The 11,785-nt window shown below is 46.1% G+C and overlaps 1 protein-coding gene across 1 annotated transcript; it reads left to right on the top strand.

Moving 5' to 3' along the window:
* The first annotated feature begins 216 nt into the window (after window positions 1–216).
* On the top strand, window positions 217–5,105 carry zfp36l1a (ZFP36 like 1 zinc finger CCCH-type a). Its single transcript, XM_085932224.1, has 2 exons — window positions 217–504; window positions 1,778–5,105. The coding sequence occupies exons 1-2, from the start codon at window positions 454–456 to the stop codon at window positions 2,825–2,827; spliced, it is 1,101 nt and encodes a 366-aa protein (XP_085788350.1). The 5' UTR covers window positions 217–453; the 3' UTR covers window positions 2,828–5,105.
* The last annotated feature ends 6,680 nt before the right edge of the window (window positions 5,106–11,785 follow it).

The raw sequence follows: 11,785 nt of genomic DNA, 5'->3' as shown, positions 1-11,785 counted from the left end.
AAGTTGATTTGCTGTGTGTAACAACGGTGTTTAGTGGTTTGTCTCACGGCGTACCGTGAACTTGTTTCCGTTGCATTCACGAATACGTGCAGACCGAAATTTAATGCTCGAGGGAGGCGTAGTTAAAGGAAGACGAAGAAGGGTGACGACGAAAAAGAAAGGAGGAGGCGCGAAGGGGGAGAAAAAGTTAAACAGAAAGTTGACGCCCCGCACCCGAGGCTCCTCCTGCTGCAGTGTTATAAAGCAAATTCGGAACGAGCGCGGATCACTGGGGGAAGTTGTGCAGGGTCAATAACACGCACATACACGCACGGACGCACGCGCAGGGGATCTGCAAATCACGCACACGCGCTCGCTCGGGCAACAAGTCGCGTGCGCAACTTCCAAACTGTCTGGTTTGGTTGGCTTTTTGTGTTGGTTTAGCAACTTTGGGGGGAGTTGGTCGCTTCAAAGATGACCACAGCCGTGGTGTCGCCTTTCTTCGACTTCGAAGCAATCAATAAGGTAACTCCCCCCCCCTTCCCTGCTTGTTTGTGTGGAGGAATGCATTGCTCACCGCCTTCGTTGTGATTTAATTATTTGTGCTCTACTTTAAAACCGATTTGAGGCGTGCTTTCCCTGTAATAGAGTATTCTTGTTTTGTTTTCCAGTCCCATGGATGTTTTTTTAAACTTTAAAAAGTAGAGCTAGGCGTGCTCGTTACACATGAACGAGCATTCGGGTCGAGCAGTCGGCCACATGCTCGCGTAATAATTCCTCAGATTTGTCTGGCGTGGATTATAAACTGTTTTAGCATGTGTCCACCACCGCAAGAAAGTTAGGAACGTGTCTAGTTTCGTGTGTGTGTGAGATTTCCCTCCAATTTCCCCTCCCAAGTTGCCCCCCCCCCCCCTCGTGCTTGTCTGAGTGTATAGAGAATTACAGCGGGATGGCCACTTTTGTCTTTGTAAAGCGCTGCCGCCTCTTTTGTGGGCCTGCCTGCTGGCCTCCTCTCAGCTCTCGTGTTCTATTCTACTGAGAGCAGCCACACATTCCTAACCAGGGCAAGCAGCCAAACCAGCTGCCGTTCTTCTATACGGGTCTGCATCCGCTGTGCTTCGTCCGGAGCAAAAAAAAAAAAAAAGAGTGTTAACAGGCTTTTTGCTGGTTCAAATCGAAGGAAAACGTGATATAGTTCATGCATTTTGTTATTTTTGCCACGTTTTAGCTCTTCTATTACAAAGTAACATTAACTAGAAGTCCAGGAACCTTCTAAATTGAACAAAAGTGCACGTGTGTGCAGTTCAGCAGCCAAGTGAAACAACTTGAACGTGACTCGCCTGTTAAATGGTCGTTGAATGTTGTCTCCAGCTGTTTCATTGACGCATTTAAGAACATTTAAGCCTTCCGATTTTAATTTGGTCTAATGTACTCGTGCACACTAGATCAGTGCAGCGCTCTCCCTAAAAAGTCAAAACACAAATCGGTAAAAAAAAAAGACGTTTTAAATTAGTTTGTTGTGTAATTTGTAGACTGGAATGTTATGTGATTCTTCTACTATAATGGACTTATGACAATGCATTTCATATTACTTAGTTTTGAGGTCCTCTTCTTCGAAGGTTTTAGCAATGACTTCGGCGCCTGATATAGTGCCACCCCGCCCTTGTGGCCCAGTGTCACAATTGCACTTAAAAATCAGACCAAACTTTCACGCTGGTTAAATCATAAGCTACAGCCAAATTTGACATCTAGCAAAAAAGAATTTGGCTAATGGAAGTGTGTGTTGATGTCTTTTCAGAACAACAAGCTGCTGAGCTACAACGGCAACCTGGCGGCCCCACATGGCCACGTTTCCGGCGCCCTGCTGGACAGGAAGGCGGTGGGCTCGCCGGGGGTGTACCAGCGACGACACTCTGTCAGCAGCGGCAGCGCAAAGTTTAACCAGAACCAGTTCCTCAATAGCCTGAAGGTGGCCGAGCACTCGCCGCTCATCACGGGGCTCAGCGGTGGCAACAAGGAGAACCACCTGCGGCTGCGCGACCGCTCTTTCTCCGAGACAGGCGAGCGGCTCCTGCACAAGTGCCTGGGTCCTGCCAGCCCCACAGGCGGCCAGGTGAACTCCAGCCGCTACAAGACGGAGCTGTGCCGGCCCTTCGAGGAGAACGGCGCGTGCAAGTACGGCGACAAGTGCCAGTTTGCGCACGGCATCCACGAACTGCGCAGCCTGAGCCGCCACCCCAAGTACAAGACAGAGCTGTGCCGCACCTTCCACACCATCGGCTTCTGTCCCTACGGGCCCCGTTGCCATTTCATCCACAATGCCGACGAGCGCCGCGGGCCGCCGCTCAAGTCCAGCAACGGCTCGTCGCCATCGACCTGCTCCTCCTCGTCGTCTTGCTCGGGCGAGATGGAGCGGCCCCGGCTGCAGCACAGCTACAGCTTCGCGGGCTTCCCTAGCTCGGCAGGGCTCCGCGACAGTCCGACGTCTGTCACCCCACCGCCCATCTTCTTCCCTGACGACGTGCCCGACTGGCCCAGCAGCAACCCCTTCACCTACTCCAGCCAGGAGCTGGCCAACCTGTTCGGCCCCAGCTTGGGTGGCGTCCCCCTGGCCCCCGAGGCCAGCAACGGGGCACCTCCTTCCCCCACCAGCGGGCCTTACTACTTCCGACCCATGCTGGAGTCGCCCCAGATGTTCGAGTCCCCGTCCAGCCCGCAGGACTCTCTCTCGGACCAGGAGGGATACCAGAGCAGCTCCGGCAGCAGCCTGAGCGGCTCAGAGTCACCCACGCTCGACACCACCCGTCGACTACCCATCTTCAGCCGCCTCTCCATCTCTGACGACTAGACGGCAGGCCTCATCTTGCCCCTTTGTATTTTTTGACATGAGGAGACCGGAACTTAAGGCCCCAGGCGACGCCACTTCCGCAAAGACGAAGTCAGTCAAGACAGGATCCCCCCCCCCCTTCAACGTTTGCCTCTTACACACCGGCCATCGAGGCTGTCTTTTTTCCTGCCTTTTTAACGGCTTGCTGTCCTGTGTGTAAGGTATGCGGGACGGGGGGTTTGAAGTTGCCCCGGGAATTTCGGAATTCACAGACGGAACGCCGCGACAGGGGGTGGGAAGTTAAACACCCGAGACTCGCGCCCCAAAACCGTTTCATCATTTTACTCTGACAATCTACAATCCAGGAAAAGTTGGCCCCAGGCCTCAGTTTGGGGAAGCATTAAAGCACACCAATCAAGCAAGTTTGGGCCCCTGAAACCCAACAAACTATTTAAGATCCCAGAGATTCATTTTGAACACCCTCGACTTCAGTTTGGGAAACCTAGTGACTCACGACCCATTTTGGGACCCAGAGCTTCCTTGAATTTGGGAAACAGAGTCACCACAAAAGTAAATCAAGAATGATTTTTAGGAAACCAGCGAACCCCTAGAAAATAATCAGTGCAAACCAATTCCAGCTCCCCGAGCCTCAGTTTGGAAACCCTCCAAAGTTTAAGGACCGTCAACAAATCATTTCATTCCTGCTTAGCTCCACACAGCCAGTTTGAGGAGAGTAAAGAAAAAAAAAGTGCCCTGCCATGTGTCACTGTGCCCAAAAAAAATTGCAAAAACCACCTGAAAGGAATTGAACCGAAAATCGTGAGATTTAACTCCTCGACATTTTTTGTTCCTCTTCCGCCACCTTTTTTTGAATATTTTTTGCTCTTGAATGTGTAGCAGCACAAGTGGCCTTGGGAAACAAAACCGGGGGACTGTATTGCACTAGCCACCCCCTCCCTCCCCATATCACACCACCTAAATAACAGAACAAAAAAAAAAAACACACAACCCTGTATAGTTGTTAAAAAAATCAATACAAAGGAAAAGTGCCTAGGGGACAGGGTTTGTGTGTTTTGCGTGGGGGTGAATGGACTACTGTGCTTATGTAATTGTGATGTAGGGTGAGTCTGCAGGAAGGACTTTTGAACTGGAAGTTGGTCTCCACCCACCCTCACCCCCCGCCCCTCCCTCCCCTTTTTTTTCCTCATCCTGTTGCTGGTCACTGGCTTTTTTTTTTCCTTTATCTTTATTAAGCTGATCATCATTTGCCACCTCACTTGACAAGATCTCCAAGCTCTCTTTTCTTCCTTTTGATAATTATTTTTTATTAATGTTATTATTATGGTTATTATTATTATTATTATTATTATTATTTGAGAACTTTCCAAACCGAAGGTTTTTTTTTTTTTTGCTTGTCACTGCTTATTTAACTTATCAGAACATATTTATTGGTGATCATATGCGTTTTTTTCCTTGTTTTTTGTTTAATTTTTGTATTTATCTGGATAATGAACAATAGAATATATTTTCTTTTATGTTAAATTATGATCTTCCATATTAATCTAAAGATTGTGAAGACATTTTGTCAGTTTCAATTTTTTCCTTTTGTTTTCTCCACAGTTTAATATATTGTACTTCTTCTGCAACAACACTTGTTTTTGGGTCGAAATAAGTTTAAACTGCGACAAGGAAAAAAATGCCGTTTTGATTATTTATTTTACGTCTTCCCTTGTAACTGCATTTCCACCAGAATAAACCTGTAGATTTTATTTCCCCAACCCACACACGCGTTGAGTGCTTTCGAGAAGTAACTCGGGTGCTTTTCAGAATTTTTGGCTTTGTTTTATGTTTTGTTTTTTGGGGGGGTAACGTTCCTCCTCTTCACCCAGTCTGCTGTGACCAAATAGCATGAGGGAGATTGAGTTCAAGTGCCTCGTTTGAGTACATTCCAGGTAGCTAAGGACGGTGGAGGACTGTTTTTTTTTTTCCTGTTGCCTTCACACTTTGTGGGAAAAAAACAAGTTTGCTGTTGCCTTCACATTTTTGGAAGGAAAATCAGATTTTTAGGGGCAAAACAAAGTAAAATGACAAAAAATGTTGAATGTAATTTTTTTGCAGTCATGTTTGTCACTACAGTCCTGTGCTGTCGCCTGTTTATTTTTTGTAAAGTATTGATTGCAGTTCAAAGTCAATAAACCCCGTAATTTTTGGAAAAAGTTGAAAGGGTGTGGTAGCGTTGTTTTGGAATGCTGAAAATGGAATTTACCCTTGTGGGACAAATAAAGGAAGATCTTAAAAATGATGGGACTTTTGGACCAAAACTAAATCTGCATACCATTTTACATAATAAAGATGTGTGCCGATAGTCTTTGAGTCTTAGTCAAATATTTCACATGAAAATGTATAGTTTCGCATAAAAGACCGCATGTAAATTTGCTCAGACGGTCGGCGACATGCTAACACCTCATCTCGAGTTGCTAGGTTTGATAATCTTTTGAGACAGACAGATGCTAACATATCCAATTAAAACGTTCTTAGCTGACATCTCACCCAAATGTGCTTAATATTTGCAATGTATGCCAACTTCTAACATGACTGCAACATATGCTAACGCCATGAACCTGACATGCTAACTCTCATTACAACATACTATGATTAAGTTTGTGACAAGACTTTGTAGGGTGTTTCACAGTGGCGCTAGTTGATTGGCGAGTGGTGTGGAGGCGACTGACCCGTCTGTTGATAAACTCTCAACTCTAAAGTACACGTTAGCATATTGATCGGCGATCAATGATGGCGAGCTTAGCCCAGTTCAGCTAACGGTATTCCCAGTAACATTGACACTATTGATTCTTAACTCAAACATCACTCAACACCCACGGGACACTTGATCATTGGGGTGGGTAAAGTGTGGCTCAGGGGCCACGTAAGGCCCGTTCCTATTCCTGTTCCTCAAATTGGTTAATTGAAATGTATTTGTTTAGGTGTACCTAAGGCCGTATTCCCACTCATCTCTCCGCTTTGGTTTCCCATCCGCTGGCGCGTGTTTATCTTCTCTCGGATTGCGGCAAAAGAGCAGCAACAGGAACGCTCCCTTCCCCTTTGCACAATAGAGGGTGCTGACCCGGCACAGCTGACCCATGAAGGCCTGTCGTTGTTGCCTGCCTGTCTCCTCACACGCGCACACACACGTCTCATAATCTTTGCCTGTCTCCCAGGAATTCCCATGTTGTCACGCTAACCTCACGGCATCCACAATACAGCAATATAATAAAAATTACATTTTCTAAGTAAATTAAATTTAAAAAAAAAACTTCAAAAGACAGCCATGTTAAACAAGCCTTTTAAAATAAGGTAAAAAAAAATGAAAACTCAAAAACTGAAGAAAAATATTTTCGTGTACACGTGATGACATTGAAGTAATGTTCATAATGTCACGTGACTCATCCGGGTTGCCGCATGGGACATAAAAGACGCCTGCTTCCTGTTTGCGAGGTGCACCTTGACACCAGGAAGTGGCTTTTTGTCTACATCTCGCTTTGATAAGTGTCAAAAACACAAAACTTGCACGACTACTTCCCGTCACTTTCCAACATGATGCTGTGCTTCATTCATGAGCGCGTGCACATACGTGTGGACAGCAATAAAAATGTAGAATACGGCATCAGTTGGTGGCATTAGCGACTCAAGGCTAGCAGAGTGTGCGCTAGGCCCGTGACAACCAGGGAGGCAAAAGACTATTGCTAAGCAGAGACAGTACAGATGCAAAGAACAAGTCGGCAAGAAAAAAAGAAGAGGAAATAAGTAGGTCAAGAAGGAAAAACGCTCGTGTCATTTTGTCCCAGTCTGTACAAGCGAATGACAAGCATGCAAACTGTGCCGCCTTTGCTTTGACCTCTGACCTATTCCCTATCCAAGGGTGCAATTGGGTCTGCGGGCAATAAATGTCAGCCGTTATCTTCGGCAGACTGATTGCAGATCAGCACCAAGACAAGAGCGCAGACCGCTCCCTGATCCTCGGGGCTCAAAAGCCGACGCGGCCCTCCGCCCGCCCAAGCGGGCCTCGCGTTAACCGCCATTAAGTCCTTGCCGGGGATCCGGTGTCACGTGTGCTTTTCTTCCCCGCGGCTAATTGCCAACCCTTGACCTGCGCAAAAAAGGCAAAACATATGTGAAGGGGGGGTCGTAGCGGGTGTGTGTGGGGGCACGATGGACCTTTGACAGGTTGCGGAAACACAAAGTTCTGCTAAACATATGCAGAGTGGCTCAAGGCATGGATCGCTGGTAACTTTTGGAGGATTTCTCTTTCCCGGATAAACATCTTAATATGAGTGGTCATATTAATGTGCACTCGGCCATTTTGTCCATTGTGATTGATGACATTACACAAGATTCTGCAGAACATCGCCACTGTGGAGTTGGAGGGAAGCAGGAGGACAAGTCACACACACAAACCAGAAGGATGCATTTGGTGCTTTTGGCTTGACAAGCCATCAGTGTGTCCTTGGTGGTGGTGGTGGGGGGGGGGTTCAAAGCGCACTTTGTATCCCTCCTGTCTGTGTGTGTGTGCGTGTGTGTGTATTTCACAATGATCTGCTGGATGAGCCTCAGAGAGCGAGAAGACGATAAGGAGCGACAGTGAGAAACTGCAGATCTCACACTCACAAGGAAACACGCAAACACACACACACTCAGGAACACAAGCCTGCACCTGAGGAGGCGTGCACAGGAAAGGCACGTTAACGGTCCATGTTGGGTTCCCTCGGGGGGATATTGCGATGTTGAAAGTTGCCATTTTACGCTTATCCCCCGAAAAAGTAGCACAGTAAAAAGTAAAAAAAAAAAAAAAAAAAAAAAAGTGGGTTTTTTTTGGAGGGGAAAAAAGTAGTCTCGATCAAAATCTTTTTGGGGAAAAAAAGTCCATTGTACCAGCATAAAATTCAGAATTAAAAAAATATATATTTGAGGGGGAAAAAAAATTCAATTTTAAGAAAATTAAGAAAGATTTTTATTTGATGTTTCGAACAGAAAAAATAATTTTACGTGTATATATTTTTTTTAGCAAAGAGGAATTTCATCAGAAGCCTTTTACCTCTTTTTAATTTGTTTTTTTCAGCCTAGATTTTCTTTTCTTTCACTGCTGAGATTTCTCAAGGCCTCCTCGAAGTCATGCTCATCCATGCGTGCTCTTACGGATGTCAGATAAGAGGAGCAAACCCGTCGGGCCTGCTGCTCCTCTCCTGCTGCAACACGCTGAAGCCGGGCCGCAAACGCTACACCGAAAGAATTTGAGCGCACAAAAGGCCTTTGCGTCACGTCAGCGGCTTTATTAAATCAACAGCTCGCCAAGCGCTTGTGTGTGCGCGAGTGGCCCGATTGAAGGCAGAAGGGAAAATGCTTTGCTATGCTTAATGACTTAATCGCCATTGTTAACAAATGTAAATGAGATAGCTTGCATGTCATGGAAAATCTCAGCAACACACCTTTTTTGAATATTGTCCAATTACATGTTACAAAAATACATCACCATCTCGCATGACGGGATGCATTGCCAATCTTGGTTGAAGTTTAATGTGAATCAAATTACAAGTTACAAAGCTTACCAAAATTTGCCAAGAAAGCCAAGTTGGTGTGGAAAGAACTCAACATTGCCCTTGGTGGCCAAAGAAAGCATAGCAGGTACTGAATTAATGCAGGAAAATGTAATGCAACAAACTGTTTGATTCTTGAAATTATTTCGATTTATTTTTATTATATTTAAAAATCGGCTAACTGTAAGTCATTTTATTGTTTTCATGTCGAATTATACAATTATTTCACCTCATGCTCATCCATCTGTTTCTCAACTTTGATTTACCTTCCGCGAGGGAGCAGGCTCCTGAAATGAACACCTTGCCCAAACCTGTCGGTGTATAAAGTGTCGTGGTTGGCGGCCCCCACTTTGTGGCGCCGTGCCAAATGCCGCCCCCCCCCCACCCATCAGCCGCCTGGCCTTCCCGTCCATAAAGAAGATGGACAGGCCAGATAAAAACAAATATACATTAGCTGACAATTAGACACAAGAAGCAAAGTCGGAGCATATGGACGCAGAGGGGGCGGCTCGCCCCTCAAGTCATCACTCCTCCAGCCCCAGTTTTGAGTCTTGCGTAACACGCCTCCTCCCCGCAGCACATCTGCAGAGCCCGGCACAGGCCCCAAACAAACTTTACTTCTCTTTACAATTGTATGACACCTCAAGTTAGGTCATCATGACCCAGGCAAAAAGGCCGAATTAATTTTCCTGTAAAAACTAAAAGTTGTATAAAAAGTGGATGTTTCTGGATTTTGTGGTATTCAATTCTGGACTGAACTAAGTAACAGTTCAGTTAACACCTCGATGGTTTTAGCCAAGAGTCAACACAACAGGCGGATCTGGTTTCAAATACTCTTGCTCCCCATCCACCCCCCCCCCACCCTCCACCCACCTCACCAACATGCTGCTGTGCCGACAACAGTGCCGTCTGGCGTGCATCGTGGAAGAGCTCGATTACATAACTTAAGACTTTCATTAGACTGCGCGCTCCATTGAGCTCTCTGGGAAAGCTCCAGATGTGACTTCATGAAGGGGGCTCTCTGTGCTGGGTCTGTTCCGCTACAAGAAGCCCCCCCACCTCCCAATTGCCACCCCCCACCCCAACCTCCCTCGCCCTCCCTTCAAACTCCATCCATGCAGCTGTAAGCACTCAGGGGAGAGTGGATGGATGGGAGTGAGGGGGGGGCGGGTGATGAACGGGAAGGCTGAGAGCTTTATTAAAAAAAACAAAAAACAATCCTGACCTCCTTATTGCCCTTTAAAACCAGTTCTAGCCCCACCTAGGGCAGCCCCTCCCCCTCCTGCCCAAACTTTGCACCTCCCCTCCCATCGCTCCTCTAAAGTGGGCCAATAAGTCTTTTGGCATGTGCTCCTGGTGTCAGGCCGAGGTGGCCGACCAGACAGGCAGCAGGAAGTGGGAAGCGGCCCAGGAGACGCTCTCGGAGGGGTGGCCCGGGTAAACAAGACCCCAACCATCATGAGCCCCCCCCCCCCACACACACACACACACATGCATACAAACACACAGACCAAGCCTCCCCCTACAAAGGTTTTGTTTTTGGTGAAATAATAAGTATATTTAAAAACTTAAGCTAAGTCCTCTTTGCCTGTAGGTGGCCCTACTCTGCGGAGGTTGTGGCAGAAAAAAAGGAAAGAAATGTGAAGGCAGCAGCACCAATCTGTTTCTTCGCTTCTCTTGGAAAGCCAAGGCAGAAAGTTTGCTTGCGCAATTAAAGTGAATCACGACTGGACGGCTGGTGGAAAGAACTGCGGAAAGACTGACTCACGGCGCTTTAGGGACGCCGGCCGAGTCCAGCTGGCCCAAGACCTTAATTTCTAAAACATCTTCACCGTTACGGCACCAAAAGCAGCAGGAGAAAAGAAACTCTCGCTCCGTCCGAGGGGGGAATAAATCTCGCGCAAACAGGACCCGCAGACCTCGCTGGCTCACCACCATTCTTACACTTGCACAAAACCTTAAACTGAGCTTGATACCCTAATGTAAAACCCTACCTCAAAATAAAAACATTACTTCCAAGTGAAACCTTATTTTGAAACCATCAACGAAACTTAAAACCCTGACTTAAAAAAAACGATCTCAGGCGAGGAATCCTCATTCAAAATATTTTCTCAAATCTTAACCAAGGCTTGAAACCTTAATTTCAAATCCTAAGCATAGCTTGAAATCTGAAAACAGGTTCTCACAAATAACATGAATCTGGATGTGAACGGCACAGTTGTTCTCCCCTACGATACGCGCAGGAAACTCTGCGGAAACAAAGCGCGGCGTTGCGGTGTGACCGTAGATTACATTTTATTTTTGACACATGCGACAAGTGACGAGCAGGAAGCCAAAAGAAAAGCAGCTGTGGGCTTGCTGAGTACAAAGTGTGCACGCAGGCAACGTGAAGGCCAAGTAGGTCACGTAAAGTTAGAGCCGATACGAGGAAAAAAAACTCTCCAAAAACTCTGCGCAGCCAAAAGCCAAGTGGATTAGGTCGCTATTCGACTAGCTAGTAGCTTAGCTACTGATTTTGTTACATTATATACCTAAGACATGTATGACATATAGATTTTCGACAAAATGTCACCAATTGCGAGCATTTGTCATTGCAGAAAAGATCTATAGGCGGCCGTGTTGGACTAAACACCGTCCCCGGATGTTGTCTTTGGCTTGTCTCTTTCTGTTGCTAGCAAATGGCGGCCTTTTGCACTCCGATGTAAGCAACATCAAAGCAGGATGCTGCAAATGCTAAACAAATGCAACTCAAACTTGACGTCACATATACAAGTGTGTGTATCCATGTGTATGTGTGTGTGTGCGTGTATGTGCGCTGATGCACGTGTGTGTGTGTTTGCTTCCCAGAGGAACAGTTTGTTCAGTTTTCTAATCCAGGCAGTGAGTCAAAGCTGCAGTGTGTATGAAAGCTGCGAGCGAGTGTGTGTTTATGCAAATTTACTTGGTATTAGATTGCTTACAAGACAAAGGGTTTTCAACTTAAAAAGCTTATTTTTTAGTCAATATTTTGAGAAGAAGAATTCACATTTTTATTAGAATAAAGTGAGTTTTATTTCTCTAGTCCAAAAAATATTGAGAAAAAAAATCTTATGAGGTGTGTGTTTTTATCTTGAAAGGACAAATTATGCATTTTTTTCTAAACTAAATAACTTCAATGATTCCTTTTTGTGAAGGTGTTAAGTGACGAGTGTTAGGGCTCGAGGGCCGCGTGCAGCAACCTGTCTGGCATTTCTTTCAATTTTTTTTTTTTTTTTACCAGCAGTTTTCCATAGCCGCACATCTTCCCATGCGCGATTCCTCGCACGAGGCCTGTCGCAGCCTGTTGACCATGGCGGGAAATGACGCAGCTCTTTTTTTTTTTTTTAAGTTGGAATTTTACCTGCTTCAT

Source organism: Syngnathus leptorhynchus, chromosome 15, assembly GCF_054491065.1.
Source record: "Syngnathus leptorhynchus isolate UIUO chromosome 15, UIUO_Slep, whole genome shotgun sequence".
Classification (NCBI taxonomy): Eukaryota; Metazoa; Chordata; class Actinopteri; order Syngnathiformes; family Syngnathidae; genus Syngnathus; species Syngnathus leptorhynchus.
The sequence above is the reverse complement of the archived record's forward strand: the minus strand, read 5'-3'. Positions and strand labels throughout refer to the sequence as shown.